The sequence below is a fragment of the Tasmannia lanceolata genome, unplaced genomic scaffold (genome assembly GCF_043159265.1).
Source record: "Tasmannia lanceolata isolate RefF3 unplaced genomic scaffold, GAP_Taslan_0.1 ptg000013l, whole genome shotgun sequence".
NCBI classification, from domain to species: Eukaryota; Viridiplantae; Streptophyta; class Magnoliopsida; order Canellales; family Winteraceae; genus Tasmannia; species Tasmannia lanceolata.
This window is the reverse complement of record NW_027518690.1, coordinates 1,264,357-1,281,519: the sequence shown is the minus strand read 5'-3', so window position 1 is coordinate 1,281,519 and position 17,163 is coordinate 1,264,357. Positions and strand designations below refer to the sequence as shown.

The 17,163-nt window shown below is 36.4% G+C and overlaps 1 protein-coding gene across 4 annotated transcripts in view; it reads right to left on the bottom strand.

Annotated features, from left to right (window-relative positions):
* LOC143889435 (P-loop containing nucleoside triphosphate hydrolases superfamily protein) overlaps window positions 1–17,163 on the bottom strand; it is a 49,203-nt gene that overhangs the window by 31,369 nt on the left and 671 nt on the right. For all 4 annotated transcript variants that reach the window (XM_077393640.1, XM_077393641.1, XM_077393639.1 and 1 more), the window contains exons 2-11: window positions 16,447–16,544; window positions 12,164–12,253; window positions 11,271–11,323; window positions 9,019–9,084; window positions 8,882–8,935; window positions 6,120–6,179; window positions 3,417–3,495; window positions 2,989–3,056; window positions 2,147–2,209; window positions 1,873–1,977 (exon numbers count right to left, since the gene is read on the bottom strand). In XM_077393640.1, the coding sequence (XP_077249755.1) occupies window positions 1,873–1,977; window positions 2,147–2,209; window positions 2,989–3,056; window positions 3,417–3,495; window positions 6,120–6,179; window positions 8,882–8,935; window positions 9,019–9,084; window positions 11,271–11,323; window positions 12,164–12,253; window positions 16,447–16,544 (736 nt within the window). The remainder of the gene's footprint in view (window positions 1–1,872; window positions 1,978–2,146; window positions 2,210–2,988; window positions 3,057–3,416; window positions 3,496–6,119; window positions 6,180–8,881; window positions 8,936–9,018; window positions 9,085–11,270; window positions 11,324–12,163; window positions 12,254–16,446; window positions 16,545–17,163) is intronic.

The following is a 17,163-nucleotide window of genomic DNA, read 5'->3' as shown; positions in this document are numbered from 1 at the left end:
GGGCAGATCTTACACGCCACTCAGACCTAAGATTCAATTCCTTCTCAAAACCCTTAGAAGATTGTCTTCTCCTGGCATCAAACCCTTTCTAAAAGCCTTTACAAGCCTCACCAAAGTGCTTTATTTCTTGAGGTCCCACTCCCATCTCTGCAAATCAGGAGGAAGGCAAGGCATTCATCAAAACAGACTTGTCATCACCATCTAGATAGTCATTCAGTTTGTACTTTTAGACAAGTCGCCTAGGCCGAAGACTTTTCCAATTCCTCCATAATATGCTGGATTTGGAAATCCGGCAAATCAAGGAGGAGGTCCTCCGGAATCCAATCCAAGATTTCTTCTGCTCGCAATCCTTTCTTCCACCAGTCGGATACCCACCACCTTGATAAATCATACTATTCCAAGATCCAAAAATTCGAATCACATTTGCCCTATCCATAAATTGGGGATCCTAGAACATCTTCCAAGGATGTGAAGTTTCTGTAGCTAACGATTAATGGTAAAACTGTAAAATCCTAACATGTAATCAACATGAGAAGAGAAGATATGTGATGCGTATTGTAGGCCCACTAAGTGGCATATTTGTAGTTTAGTTTCTAGAATTATTATTTCCAGGTTTTTTGTTTTTTAGGGATTTTTTTTCCATTTTATTTTATTTCAAGGTATTTTAATTGCCTATATATATATATATATATATAGGCCTCTTGTATTGGGGTTTTTAGTTTTTTTTATGATGAATTAATGAATTGAGAACAAAGATTCTCCCCAATCCCTCTTCTTCTCTTATTCCTCTTCTCCCCCTCTTAGTCTTCTATTTCTACCCTCTAAATTCTTGTCTTCCCTCTTCTTTCTTCAAATCTCTTCCCTCTTCTTTCTTCAAATCTCTTCCCCTTCCCTTCTTCTATCCTTCTTCTCTTCTCCTTCTTCTCCTTTCTACTCTATCTCCTATTTCACCTACCCTGGGCCACATCAATATGTCAAATGATTGATTGCAGATTCTATAGCCATCCATTGGAAAATCCTCTGCATAGATAGTCTTAATACCCATGTTAATCTCAAGTAAGGGTCTTCGTCGTTGGATTTTTTAATGCTATTTGAAAGTTATCTCGCTTTAGCATTATTGGGGAGTGGTGGGGTCCGCCTATAAATAACATGAACAAGTAATGTGTTTGTAAAATCAATTCCCTATGACAGTGTTGTAAATATGGAAGGACAGATTCCATGGTTGTTTTTTTTTGGTATGGACTTCGGTTCCCACGGTAGTCTAAGTACTTCATAGAAGTCTATGGAAGTCCACGGAAATCCCATAAAAATCATGGAAGCTAATGAAAGTCCATGGAAACAATTAAAATTTACGATAAAACTTCAAAAAACGCTAAGCACAAATACAGAGCTACAAATCATCACAAAAGCAAGACAACCATCCATAATGGTTTAACAAGATCAAACGCCAAGTTACATGTGTTGTCGTGCATGTCTAGAACTGTATGGTCCATTCTAAACAAAGATAGTTCACAAATTTTGAATGTTTGGTGACCGTTTCATTTCTTGGATATATGGGTCTTTTGGTTATGTAAGTGCATCGAAAGGAATCAAACTTCGGTCCAGACTTTGATCCTGACAAAAGTTGACACATGTCAGCATAAATTGACACGTGTCGGTGGACGTTTAAAACCATGGGTTTAGTTGAAGACTTGAAGGTTTCAGGATTCAGTTTTGATATTTCTTTATCGTGGCATTCTCAGAAGACGGCTATACGTGTGACTGATTTCCAAAACGAACATCAAAGCTCAACAACAAATTAGTAATGGCGGTATCACAAAACAGAATGCTGAAAAACATTGAGATGACAAATACAAAGGAGTAATATCTTACAGTCCCAAGAGTAAGTAAGCTTTTATTTATATAGGAACCTTCTTTTCTCCGCAGCCCAGTTGTTTCAGTTTTAGAACTTTCTGATCCTGCAAGATCAATTAAGTTCTGCCAAAAGAAAGTTTATTTTAAAAAAGGAAAAAATTATGATAGCAATAATAAAATATCAACGGAACACAAAAGGACATCAAAGTATCAAACTACAATGCTGGCGCTGGGCCGCAAGAAACATGAATAAATTAGACCAGAATACTGAACTTCTATGAGATAGATTTACCAATTGAGACAAGGTAACATCTTCCTCCCCTTGATTTTCACCACATGGACTGCTTTCAATAGTCTGACATACAACATATACCGTCTATTCAGAGTCCTTTAAGAATATGATTTAAGCAAATAGAAAATACAGTCGGTATCAAAATGGAGAAATCATCATCATCATTATATACATACATAGACATAGACATAGCTATAAATACAGTATAAATGAATAAAGAAAGCATTCTGATCAAACAAATAGCATAAAATTTAGATTATTGTGATAAATCTTGTATTTCTACCCTAGGTCAGTACATGAGCTGTTTTGGGTTTGTTTCAATGCTCTAAAGGTCTGGTGTTAGATTATTTAAATATGAGATTTTTTGGATCTGTTGAAACAGTCATCTTGGAATGATTTACTGTGTGAGACCCTTACTAGGACTGCATCATTAAGCAATCAGATTGCCAACCACTCAAGGTTATAAGGAGCATCTTTAAGCAACCATGAATGTGAAACGCACATACTTCTAGCATTCGTGTTGCATGTACATGTTGACTATTATGCTATTATATACAGCTCATGATAGAAAGTAAATCATATCATAGACCAAGATCCAAAGACAACAAGCTAACATGAAGCAGTTATACAAAGACCAACAAACCAACACCTATGTTAACCACATGCAATAGAAATCAAGCAAATAGATGGTCTATTTTCTCTTGCTAGAGAAAAGTAGTTTATATTCCTGCAAATATTGAATGAAGGCAAGCACAGTAAAACAGAGTCAGTGACACAATAAGCACACACATGCATGTAGGGGATATGTTTGAAATTTAGCCACATGAAATTAAGGTAGTTACCAAGGTGAAAATAGTGTGGCTCCGACTACTGAGTAAATTAAAATTATTAGAGCCCACGTGTCTGTGCTCTGCAACCACATAACAATCACAAGGATGTTAATAAGTGTTCCACTAGACAAGCAAGAAACAAGCAAGAAACAAGCAACAAAGAAACAAACAGGTGACAAAAATGAATGTCAAGTAACCAATGAAATCCTAATAAATAAAAGGGATGAAAATAATAGGCAGAAAAATGAAGGAGAAATAGCATTCTCAAAAAAAAAAAAGACGTGACTCATGAGTTTACGCTAAAATATTAAATAAAAGAATAAGTACAGTAAGCAAAGAAGAAATTTTTTTTACAAGACCATTTAAGTATTGTAGAAAACATGAACGGGTATTCTGTGCAAATGGATATAAGATGACATACAAAGAGAAACATTGAGTACCTTCCCCTGAGGCTATCAAAGAGAGGGCATGAGCAGGGGATAAAACAACCTCTTCTTTGATTCCCTCTACGTACGTTCCCTAAAAAAATAAGTATTTAGGATATCTTAAATAAGGAAAAATGACAAAAGAGATAATTGAGAATTCATGATGTTTGAATGATGGTTGGCAGAGAGTGTTTACAGAAAAACAATGGACAGTACAACACAATTGATAGTTCAAATTAAGGATTATTCGAGATCACAATCCTTCCAATGAACATGTATTCACAGAATGCAATGCAATGTGGAATTTCAAAGTAATTAACCCATAATTAACAAATAATACATTGACACACGCATGCAAAATCCCCTTAAGTTGAGAGTACAAATCAACCATTATAAGGTAGTCAATAAAGGGCCCAAAATACTGAGCTGAACTCCACCCTAAGGATTCCTCCCACGCCAGCAGGACAAAGATTGCATAAGCTCAAGCCATCAAAGTTCAGCTTTAGCTTTCTAGGATCCAGGGGAGACTGCTGGGCATAGGGATCCTCATTCGCTTCTACTGAGGAAATGCCCATCCAAAAGAAGCTGAGATCAAAGTGAGAAATGTCCTTGAATCACGACATAGTGTTCACTAACATAATAGTAAGGGCCACAATCTTGGAGAATACATATTTAGGCATTTTATAGTAGTTTTTTTAATGTGTGGTCATTTCTTTCTTTCCATGTCATCCCGTAAGGTAGACAATAAGACCACACTCCATAAAATCCACCCTTTCCTCGGCTAGGGAGCATAGGTCCAGCTCTCAAAGGCTTCGCAATGGGAACACCGAAGATACCCCAAATCCCCTCATAACGCGTCCTCATACCTGTCTTGTGATCCTGCATTGTAAGAAGATATGGTCTACTGATTCTCCGTTCTCCAGGCAAAGGGCACAGCTGCACAATGATTCACAATTTTCATTTTCCGAATCCGAAGATTATCTACCATCTTGTCAAGGATGGCCATCCATTCAAAGGTGCACACCCAAGGCGGGACAGGAACCCTCCAAATTCTATAAAGAGACAAAGGAAGCTAGGAACAAGATGATGATAGAACGATTTTACGCTAAAAACCCTGGAGGAAATCCCACTTATTGTCACTTCCATCATTTTCTATGAACACAGCATCCAACACCTCCATCAACAAAGCCACCCTATCAATCTCCTTATAAGAAACTAATGATATCTAGACTTGACTATAAAAAACTAAAGAATGAAGTCTTCTGTTGCAATGCATTGACTAAAACCATTAATGCTTCCATATAGCTTAGATTTAGAAATCTCGAAATCCTTTAGATAATGAGATTTCAGACCTGTTAGACTCATAGGAAAAGTCTAAATAATTCTATAAATAGTTGTGCGTCTCCAAATTAAATTGATTATTGTTTTCCCAGTGGTCCCAAACCAAAGCGCCTTTGGAATGGATTGGGCAGATTATAGACAGAATTATGACAACCAATGAACAATGCCTAGTCACACTTCTCTAAAAGAACGATGCGGTAACTAAGGGTGTGTTCGGCAACCATCTAGATAATGAATTCTGCCTATTTTTAAGGGGTAGAGGACGAGAAAAAATCGAAATCCCCAAAATCGTGTTCGGCTCACCCAACCCACCACAAGTCCGATTCTAAATATTCTCACTTTTGTACATTTTGTACCCTAAAAAGATGGGATTCTACGGAGCGACTCGATCTCATCAATCCGTTTCTCCCCTATTATTACGGCTAAGAATGAGAAGCCTTGCCGAACACACCCTAAATCAGTTCGACCGGAAAAAAATGAAGGTCTTCCACTTCAAGGGTAAAAACATCCCACTTCAGCGAGAAGAAGCTAAAATATTTATTGCATTTAATATTTTCAAAAAAGCATCACATGATATTGATGTAGAAAAGTACAAATATACAGTTCCATATACACGCACAAACGCGTGAGCACATGACCTGCAAGGATGTAGGCAGAGACACATTGATAAACACTTACCAATGGAGATATGCATAATTAGAAAACTCGGATGATTGACATGGGACTCGTCAAAGTTTACTCAAACCAGCCATTAACTAGGTGACAATAGAGTAAAACAAGACCCGATAGTTTACCGGGCAGTTTTCTCCCAAGTTAGACAAGTTTTGGCCCCAAAAGTGTATAAAAAACCATATTATATTCTAAAAACTTCTCCTTTTAGAAGGTTTTTCTTTTCTTTTTTAATTTAATTTTTAGTATTTTTTACAGTTTTTTCCCAAGTTAGCCAAGTTGATGCCCCAAAAGTGTATAAAAAAACATGTTATATTCTAGAAACTACTCCTTTTGGAAGGTTTTTTTCCTTTTTTAATTTAATTTTTAGTATTTTTTATAATAAAATTTATTTTTTAAGAATAATTTACTTGAGCCACAGGTCAACCTATCGAATCACATGGACAACATGACCAAGTGGCTGAACGAGTACAAATCCATGAATGGATTTCTACACTATCATATACTTACATCCATATAGCGTAAATATCCATACCTAGATATAGAAATATGTATCACATACATATGTATGAGCATGCGAGCTTGCAAAAAGCCACAAGCACACACATACACAACAAACAGATTCCATGGTCTACCTCTAGACAATCATATCAAGTGCTAGAGGGAGAATGTGTATCATGTAAAACTTCACCACATCAACTACTCTACCTGTGAATCTTCCCGTATCCTTAGGTTCTGCCCTATTGGATCAAGCAAGTCATTAATAACCTGAAAGGAAAAAAGAACAAAAGAAATATTTAGACCATTCAAAAAAAAAACAAAAGAAACATTTAGACATAAATAAATAAAAAATCAGCAAATAACATAAAATATTGAAGGAAAAATTCAATGTGGACTTGAATAAAATTTCAGATAAAAAATTACCAACTCATTTTTTGTCTATTTTCTAATCCCCGTGTAGGTCCATTAGTCATAGCATGGTTTTAAATTTCCACCGAAACCGACACAGAACGACCTAAACGTTTACATTTCCCTCCCCACAGAAACGATATCGAAATCGAAACATATAAAGAAACCAAAACCGTAAGTGCATTAGTTATATATTATATCAGTATGTGTTACATAATTATATTTATATGAATCGCATGTGAAATGTGATGTGTAAGTTATGTATAAATATCCGTATCAATTACATGTGAAATGTGATATATATTGAATTGTCAAACATGGGTGACAGCGCATGTCAATGGGGGTCTTTGATGTTATTAAACTATTAAGGATGATTGTCTTGCTTATATGATGCTTTCTAAATGCGTCATTAGTTATATACTATATCAGTATGTGTTACATAATTATATTGATATGAATTGTATGTGAAATGTGATGTATGAATTATGTATAAATTTGTATCAATTACATGTGAAATGTGATATATATTGACTCATTTAGGGCCTTCGACTACCAGATTCAATCAAAGGATTGCCAAAGATGAGTGCACTTACTGCCATCAGACGGGACATTGGAAGGCGAATTGTCCTACAAAACTGATGAATGAGCAAACTAAGTTGAATGATAAGAGTCATAGATCCTCTCAGTAGCCTCGTGGACCTCCTCATCAGCCACGAGGTGCTTTTCAGCAGATACGTGCAAACATGGGAGACAGCACATGTCACTGGGTCTATGATGTTATTAAACTATTAAGGATGATTTTCTTGCTTATATGATTGTTCCTAAATGAGTATTTGTGCTTATTTTAGTATTTTATGAAATTTTATCTTAAAGTGTTGTCATTTGCATACGTTTCCATATGTTTATTACAACACCCCCGGGTCTGAACTGATCATCTGATGACCAATGGCCAGGGAGAGCCCCATACTTACCTTCGATGACCTGAGCCCAAAGATGATGATGCTCTTCTCCAAATCTCCAAAGCCATTTGGCAAGGAGAGCAGTATTTACTGCTTTTAGCTTTCTAATACCAAGCCCTCCTGTCTACAAGGGTTTGCAAACCTCCTTCCAGCTAACTAGGTGTTCGATGTTGTTAAACCAATACTTTTTTTAGAATTGTATATTTGTGCTTCTTATAGCATTTCCTAGAGTGACATTTTAAAATTCTATCATTCTCATATGTTTCCACATGTATTCGGAATTTTATAAGATTTCCATCAAATTTCCAACTGAAACCAAAATGTTTTCATTTCCGTGGCGGCCTAAATCGAAATTTAAAACTTTGATCTCTCCCTAGCATGGTCTGTGAAGGGCTATTGGATTGTTTTTGTGATGGTTCCATTCTCTAGCAAGTTTTCTATTGTGGATTCCTAGTAGTTTACTTGTACCATATTTACTTAAATTTTCGAGCCCATACATACTAGGGTAAAAAACCTCCATCTTCAACCAATATAGTTATTTTTGTTGTGAGGAGAGCATCAATAAAGAAAATAATAAACATCTCTTAGAAAAATCATCAAAGCTGTTTCTATATATTAATTCTATAGAATTATCGTATGTGAAAGGATTGGCTTTTTAATCAGTTAGAAAGCGGAAAATGGAAAAGGCTAAAACACAAGGCCTAAGAATTTATGGCCAAAAATGTTGGAAATCCCATGTTAAAAATATCTTTCTGAGGCAAAATCCCCATGGAGCATACATTATTTGAGGAAAGTTTTACAAAGTTCCTGTCTTTAGTTAAAGCACATCAAATGTGGGTGATCTGTGGATGTAGAGTCTAGTGTTGGAAACTACAATAATGTGTCAACCACAAGGAATGATTAGATAGAAGACAAGTTCTTGGTGATCAATCCCTGAGCAGCATCTCCTTCCTCAGGTTTCCTTTGTAAACACCTTCACCCGCTTCTTGACTATGGAGACTATCAACTATAGATCCCATCCTTGGATGACATAGAGAGCTCTCTTCACCAGGGTTAAAAATTTCGGTTTTGGTTTTAGTTTCAATTTTGGTCGGTCACCACTGAAACGGAAACATTTTGGTTTCTGTTGGAAATTTCAATGGTAAAATCAAAGAAATTTATGAAAACATATGCAAATATTAGAACTTTCAGATGAAACTTTAGGGAATGCTAGAATAAGCACAAACGCACACTTAGAAATCATCACAAAAGCAAGACAATCATCCATACTGGTTTAAAAAGATCGAACACCTAGTGACATAGTCTATCATATAAGTCTTCCTTAAACAAGGAGAGATCATTTATTTCATGACCATTTGGTGGATTGCATTTGTTATTCTTGCATGTTTACACAAACCCAATTGGAATATTGGAGTTTATCGGTCTTAAAGACAATAGGAATGATCTAAGGAAATTTGTCCTTATTTGTCCTCTAAGGAAATTCATACCCATCACGAGGCAAATATGGTAGCCACCAGTTGCACCAAATAGTTAGAATCATTTATTGGCACTAGAAAATAAATAACTAACACACCATATTATAAAATAATGAGATTTGCTGACCTCATTGTATATTTCCAGATATGAAACACGAAGAAGAAATTCCCGCCCAGGTGTCTGAAGCATATGGTGAAAGGTTAGTTTGCAAAAAAGTGAAATACATGAAAACTACCAACTAGCAAACATACAATTGTAGCTACCTCTTGTATAATGCCAAATACATCCTTCACTGCCAATGGAATAATTCCAGGTGATTTCTGCTCCCCCTACATTATCAAATAAGATGAAAATTACTATGTGAACAGTTCTCAAGCATCCTTAAAAAGGCACAAAACCTATATGGAAATATTCATCCCAGAGTCAAACATAAATTTCGAAGAAGAAAAATAAAATTAATTAATTCAAGAAAAGTCCATAAGATAGACATCAGACTTATAGAGGACAAAATTAATAACAGAAAAGAAAAAATAGTTGCGCAGATAGGGGCTTGCAACCAAAAACTAACCAAACAAAAGGTGCACAGCACGTGTTGAAAACTCAATTTCTCTTCTCATAATTTATCCACGACTGTTGACTTTCAACATCACCAAAATTAGTTAAATCTCACTCCCCATTAAAAATACAAATATTAACCTTTGCTATAGAAAATATGCCTACTTGTAAGTTATAAGCACACTGGTACCTCAGCCGTAAGTGTGTTGCTATAAGAGAGAGATACAGCTATTGGTATTACAAGGTTCAAATGTCTCCAAGAAGCTAATTTAGTATATATGCATGTACAAAACACATTTTGGAAAGAAGCAAGTGAAGAAAAAAAACAACTAAATGCCATTGGCCCTCTAATAATTACTACTTGCACAAGCCAATATTTTGTAACTTGTATCACGTAAGAGGTTAGTAATTATAAATTTTCTCAACTTTCCTTCTGTCGAAGTGTAGAAACTACTCATCAAAAAAAAAGTGTAGAAACTATAAATTCTCTTGAATGTGATGAACTAAAAAGATGGTGAAAAGAGGAAAGAATGTGGTGTGTGAACTCTTTTCAAGCTTCATTAATTTTGAAATGGAGGGATGCATTGGTATTAATGATTATACATTGGTATTTATAATAAAATGGTCAACTGACCAAAATTTCCATAGTGTCCAATTCAAACTCTTTTAATACCCCCCACAAGCTGAAGTGTGATATGGAACATGTCTAGCTTGCCGATCAAATATTTATAATGACTAGAAGTGAGGCCTTTTATGAAGACATTTGCAACTTACTGTGAAGACATTTGCAACTTACTCTTTATTTGTGACGTAGCTAAGATAAATTTCACCATCTTTAACCTTCTCGTGTATGAAATAATAGCATATCCAAAAATGCTTTAACCTAGCATTGGAAACATGATTTTGAGATAGTTTGATGAAACCATGATTCTCGCAATATAGATTTGAAAATGTGATGCACGTGTCAGCCATGGCGCACCAAGAATTGGCATGCATGGAGGGCCACGACCAACACTGCCCACATGCCGTTAAGTAACCTAAGGAGATTTCTTTTTAGCTTAGTAAGTCTTTTCTCTCATTTAAAGGTTATTCTAGTTGGCATACTTAAAAAGTTTGGATTCAGGAAAAATTGATGAGTAAAAAAGTAAAAAAAAAGTTGGGAATGAAACAGAAAAAATTTGGGATAAAAATAAATAATATATAAAAATCAAGAAAAATAAGGGAAAAAACGTATGGCAAATCATCTCCAATAGTCCAGCCACGACAGCAAGGAAAATAAGATGTTGATGCTTAACAACAGGGTTGCAGGGTGAAGATGAATGAGGTCAGAGGGAAGAAAAGAGATTAAAAAGTGAGAATATGTAAGACCGATCGACAATTGTTTGTCGCTTTCTCTGATGGTTCGGCCACGGCATGAAGACAGCAAGTAAGATCATCAATTGGTCACCGACATGTGCAAAGACTACGAGTAAACGAAAAACGAGACAGACCAAGGGATTAGGGGAAACCAAAAAGGAAGGTGATGAATGACGGCTTGGTCCTTGTCTTCTCCAGCAGTTTGGAGACAGCATGTGGTTGCTTGTCGCCTTCTCTAAATCTCTGAAATGGCGTGAGGACAGTGGATGCATGTAGTGTTCTCTGACAGTCTAGTGATGGTGGCAACCATTCAAAAAAAAAGTGATGGCAGCAAGCAGGATGGTCGTCGACGAATTGAAACATCCTCTGCTTTTTCTATATATAGTTATTTCCTTCAAAAAATTTGAAAGGTTATCAACCGGCCTAGCTGTCTATGACACAGAATATAGTAAGTTTCAATAGTGAGGCACAGGATTGGTTAAATCTAGCATTTGACGCATACATGGTCAACCAAAACTAAGAAATTCTTTGTTTTGAAGGTATAACAAAAACATATTATGAAACCAAGCAATGTTTTCATCCAATAACTAGTAATACAACTTACATGCATTGTGTGAGTCTTTCCGCTACTAGTAACACCATAGGCAAATACGGTGCCTGTGAGAAAAATTCAGCCCACTATTAGCACAAGAAAATCTTGGTTACCATAAAATAAGAAGTAAACCATTTAATTGAAAACTCAAGAAATCACTACTATAAATACGAATCAACTTTCACTTGAAACAAGAAGGTTCCTACCGTATATAGAAATAAAATTTAAAAAAAGAATCTAGCAACGAGAACAAAGTTGTAATGTATATTACTTGGGAATGGATACAAATGCAGAGTAACATGGGCAAGGACCGTAAGACAAAGCTTAACAAAATTGATCGTGCTATGATTACCATAGTAGAGAGCGTGAGAATTAAATCGCTCATGGAGCCCTCATATAAGAGGTTCCTTAACTAAGTCAACTTAGCAGTAGTGGGAGCCATTTCTCGGTACTTGCCTTCACATTGGATCTTGCAAATGTGCATTTTTTTTTGTTACTCCATGAAATTAAGCAGCCATTCACAAAGATACAGAACTTTGTAGGAGGAACCCTTGTATCTGGGCCTAGTATGCATCAACTCTTACTACCTCTGAGAAAGTTTTTATGAAAATGTGTTATCCTGCTTCTTACTTAGGCGAAGTACAATTTTGCAACCTTGACAGAGTTTCACATTTTCACATACAAAGTAAAGAACTACATAAGAAAGGATGCAGGTAGCATGGTCCATAAGGTATATTGATAGTACTTATCACGACAAGAAAAAACTACGAAGTTATGGTTTAAGGCCCTTTTGACACACAGAAGCAAGTCATTAAACCTACCCATGCCTTATTAACCAAATGAATTTTATCCAATATGATTTGAAAAGCATCAAAATGGTATTCCCAGTCTAGAAAAAGAGTCACCATTAATTCCTTCCATGGCACCACTAACAACATGTTGAGCGGCAACATCATAAACATGGCGTGTGGTTGTTGCTGGCCCGAAAACTCTATCTGCAAAGCAAATTATTATATTCACTTGGTCAGAAAACAAAGATAATGGGATTCTGCCATTCAAAAAAATGGTGATTCTATAAACCATAGAAAAATAAATGAAGAAATAGGCAATAAAAACAAATTAAATGATATTACTTTGAATTGAGGAAGTTCTCAGTTCTAAAATGATTAATAATCACATCTATGTGGCCTGAATACTAATATCACACGGTCAAGTTTGACGAGGAACGAGTGCAATGGATTCTCCGAACCCCAATCTTTTAGGAAATTAGTGCATTGCGGGTCGGATATGGGAATATCACCAAATATTATACTTTTAGATCAAATTTGTATATGATTATTACATTTCTAAGTTTCTTTTTTTTTTTTTTTTGAATGGTTACATTTCTAAGTTTCTAATTATAATATATTAGTAATATAAGTCAACATAAAACCACATTAAATTAATTTCTAAAAGGTTTTTAAGTTTATATTAATCAGTTCATTTCTATGGTTCTAACTGCATGTTAGTGTTTATTGTTTGTAAGTAGGTAACTGTAACTTCTAGAACCACCCAAAGGTACCATATGGTCTAAAAAATACATAAGCTGGGCTCTTTGTGAATGGATAGGTTCATTGCCAGCTTAAAAAAGGCTTAAGGGGTCAATTCTCTCTAGCAAAGGTGTGGAGGAGGAAATAGTATGTACCTCAAGTGCGCTAGGGAACGATGGGAAATATCCAATATTAGTGTTCTTGGAGTATCCCAATGACGCAAATACTACGTCTCATTTGAAGGATCCGAGTAACATTAACGCATATAACTTTTTTATTCCCATATAAGATGGGCTACTTGATGAACCATTGCTTATGAGGTGGTGAATATAATTTTCAGGCATGAAGCCACGTATTGACTGAAAGAAAGATCTTATTAACATGCCCCCTATCGCCAATAGCAGAACAAGATATTATGAGATCTTTCATTCCCATCCATAAACAAAAAACTTATTAAACCTATCATCGGTGGAATATCAAACAAAAAATTGATTCCTATAAACTAATGGGGTAATTTAGATGATACTGAAAGATGACGGTAAAAGAAGTAAAGCAAAAAGTTGTTTTCTCTAACGAGGTGTGCAAAGTTGTGTTTAGACTAAGACAAGGCCCTTTGGACCTGATGGACTTTCATTCTATTTTTGCCAAGAGTTATGGGATGCTGTCAAGTATAACTTAATGCAAGTTATGGATGAATTGTTTTATTGTCATAGCACTAATAAAAGCTTTACTTCGTCCTTTATTTTCTTGAGTTCAAGAAGTATCATTTGGTAGCTTGGAAGAGGTCTACAAACCAAAACAAGTGGGTGGCTTGGGGATTTGAAAGAATGCGGAGATGAGCATTTCCCTATTTAGTAAGTGGTTCTGGAGATTCGGTGAAGAATCAAATGCTTTCCGGTGAAAAGTCTTTGTTAAAAAGTATGGTGTCGGTTTTGGCAATTGAGAACCTAAGAGTGTAGATCCATCTAGGGTATGGAGATCCATCGAGTTTAGGGTATCGAGACCATTTACAGTATCCAACTACTTTTTCCCTGTTCATTCGATTCAGAGTTTGTGCGGGTGATATGAGTCTGTTTTGGGAGGACCCATGGTGCTGTGATATCCACTTAAAGTCTCCTTTTTCTTTTGTTAAGAATTGCATGCAAAAAAATAAGTGTTAATTCTTAAGTATATGGATTGGAAGGGGGGGGTAAGGTTGTATAGTCACAATCTTTCATTCGAAATTTGAGGGATGTTGATATATGAGGGTGTATTAGGTGTCTTTCATTGCGTGATAACATCTACATTAGGAGGGCCATTAAGGTTTCTAGGGTTGGGAAAATCAATCCAAATGGGTTTTTTTGGGTCAAGTCCTTCTATAGGGTCAAGTCCATCAATTGTGCCCACAAATAGGCTTTGTCCACCCCAGGTCCTCCCAAACTCATTGCCTTTTGTTGGGTGACAGGTCTGGAATATATCAACAATATCGATCACCTAATTCATCATTACTAAAGCATGTCAAACCATTGCATCATATGCCAAGAGCCAACAAGATGAGGAGACGGTCTCATATCTCCTAATTCATTGTCCATTTGTGAACAGCTTGTGGGTGGCCCTTTTTACCATCTTGAGTGTGAGTCGGGTGATGCTTGGTTCCATATCTGAAGCGTTAGAGAGTTAGAAGGAATATTTTCTCCCTCATAGAGAATGAAATCTATGAACTTTAAGCTCGGTCGCTACTGATGGATAATATGGAAGGAAAGGAATAACAGAATTTTCATAAACAAGATTTGCGACACTTATGTATACGGAGAAGATTCTTAATTGCATCGATTGGTGGGAGAGAGGAAGGGAAGAATTCAGTGAGTTTTTAGGGAACAACTTCAGAAGATGCCTAACAAATAATTGTTTCTAACAAGAAGCCATAGCCGAAGAGAAATGCTTGGTGCGTTCTAGGGGAAATCGAGCTTAACTTTGATGTGTCCTCCTTTGGCAACCTGCGGTCTATGAGTATTTGGAGTAGTTAGAGACGTTGAATGTAGCATGAAAGTGGCTTTCTCTTGTCCCATAGAAATCAGGGATTATAGTGAGGTTAAAGCTCTTGCCTTGAGTCAAGGTCTTGAGTTGGTAGGAAACCTGAACTTTAGCTCTTTGATGGTGGAAGCCTAGAAGGTGACTCAAGGAATGTCATTAAGTGGGTATCCCATGAGTCATCTTATCCTTGAAGAATGGCAGATATATTCAAGGAGACTCTCGGCCTTGCTTCGACATTACATGTTTGGTGCACGCATGTTTCAAGAGAGGCTAACTCTAGAGTGGGCCTTGATAGAGGAAGATTTAACCAAGAAGTCATTTGCTATTGGAGACCATGTTCCTCGCTAGTTGTTTCTTTAGTTGTAACCCATTTCCCAAACCACTTCGGTCAGAAGCTTCTTTATGTTTCATAAAACAAAACAAAAAAAGCCATGCCCTTCTATGGAGCTCTAGAGTGCACAAACGTTAGTGTTGATTAGGGGAGCCAAAGTGAGCAAACGCTATGTGAAATGAGAGTAGGACCATTTTCATAATTGAGCGATGCAACAACTTCCCAACTTGTGTATCATGTGCTCGCCTCAGAGAATTAAAAAATAACTTACTCATACATTATCCTTATGCAAATTTGACGTGGTACCTTCTCTACCCCGCCTATTCAACATGGAGGGGGTGAGTCAAGCTTCATATGAGGTGCTTTAAGGTGGCATCATGACCTTTTGAATGCAGAGTTCGCATTTTTGCAAGAGTCAAAAAATATAAAGACATTATTTGGTGGGAAAGAGTACCAAGGAAATTTGAGGGACGAGAAGCAAGGATATTCATAAATGTTGGTTTCAAGTAGCTAGAAGTGAGAGAAAGAGAGAGAGAGAGAGAGCATGTGATAAAAGTAAAATATGGAATTCCCCTCAAGTATGGATCCTCTCTGGGAAATCAAACCCATAGTGCATGTGGAGTCTTTTCAAAGGTTATGGAATTCCCCTCAAGGATGGATCCACTCTGGGAAATCAGACCCATAATGCATGTGGAATCTTTTCAAAGGTTATGATGTAGAGATGGTTAGCTTTTTCAAGTTTAAGGTATCCAGGATCCTAGTGAGGTGGAAAATCTGGCCGTTCTTTAAACAGTAAGATATTTTCTCTGACCGTAGTGTGGCCAAAAGATATTGGAGGCAGAAGGAATAGTTCTATAAAGGTGGGAAGTGGCGTTAAATTTTCATGGAAATGGGCAAATACCATTGAGGAAATTCATAGTAATTGTGAGAAGCTTCAAGTCCCCTTCCACCATAAAAATCAAGAGGCAAATGAGATAGCAGATTTGCTTGCTAAAAAGTGCCAAAATTGAAACTATCATTGTTTTCACATTCCTTTGCATTGATTCTCCGTCACGCATTTGGGTGGTGTTATGGATGTAATCCAACACCTCTATCTATTGCATTCGGTCATTAGAAACGAAGCCTTTATTCTTGATTAAACATCAAATATCATTTTTCTTCATATCCATATGTTAAACATAAAGTGCTCTAAAAGGAAGCAAATGAACTAAACTTGTACTATCAAATGTCACCACATTTTCAAGCATAAATGAAGAAATTCCAAATTCTGAACGAGTAATGAAAGGAAACCGAGCAGAGGGTAAGGAATGCTGACCAAAACCATAACCGATCGATGCATTGTACTCGTTTCGAACAGTGAAATCGCCATCGGCATACCAAGCAATCTCGTCCCCTTTGTTAATCTCCCGAGCACTTGTCAAATCACACCCAGAAAAACGACAAGTAAGAACAAACATCGCCGAGACAAGAAAGCCACTCCAACATTACATTCATCGAAACTGAAAGCACATGCAACATATAGTCCTACTTCAAAATGAAGTTCAGTAGACCCCTGTTTGAATTGCAGGAATTTTTTGGAAAAAGTTTGGAAAGGAAAATATTCTAAATTTTCTTACTTTTTTACTCACACATAAAAAAAAAGAGTGTTCCAAAACATGGATGTGGGTCAAAACGCGGCCAAAGCAAATCCTAGTCGAGTACTTGGTTGACGCGGCTTAAAACTCAGTTAACGCGGTCATAACTTCAAAGAAGTTTTGATGGATATTGTTGGACAAAACTCAGTCATGGTAAAGGGGAGTCAACTAGGGGGGGCGTGCACAGTGACGCAGGGGACGATATTCACTTTTTTACTTAGAGGGAACTTCAATTTATGATAATATCCATCTAAATTAACCATAATCATATCATTTTTGCAGAAAGAAAAAAAAATTCCATCATAAATGTTTTTTCTTGCAAACTAAACAGGTCCTAGAAGAAGAAGAAGAAGAAGCTAATGTGGACTATTTACACACACAAAAAAATAAAATATGAC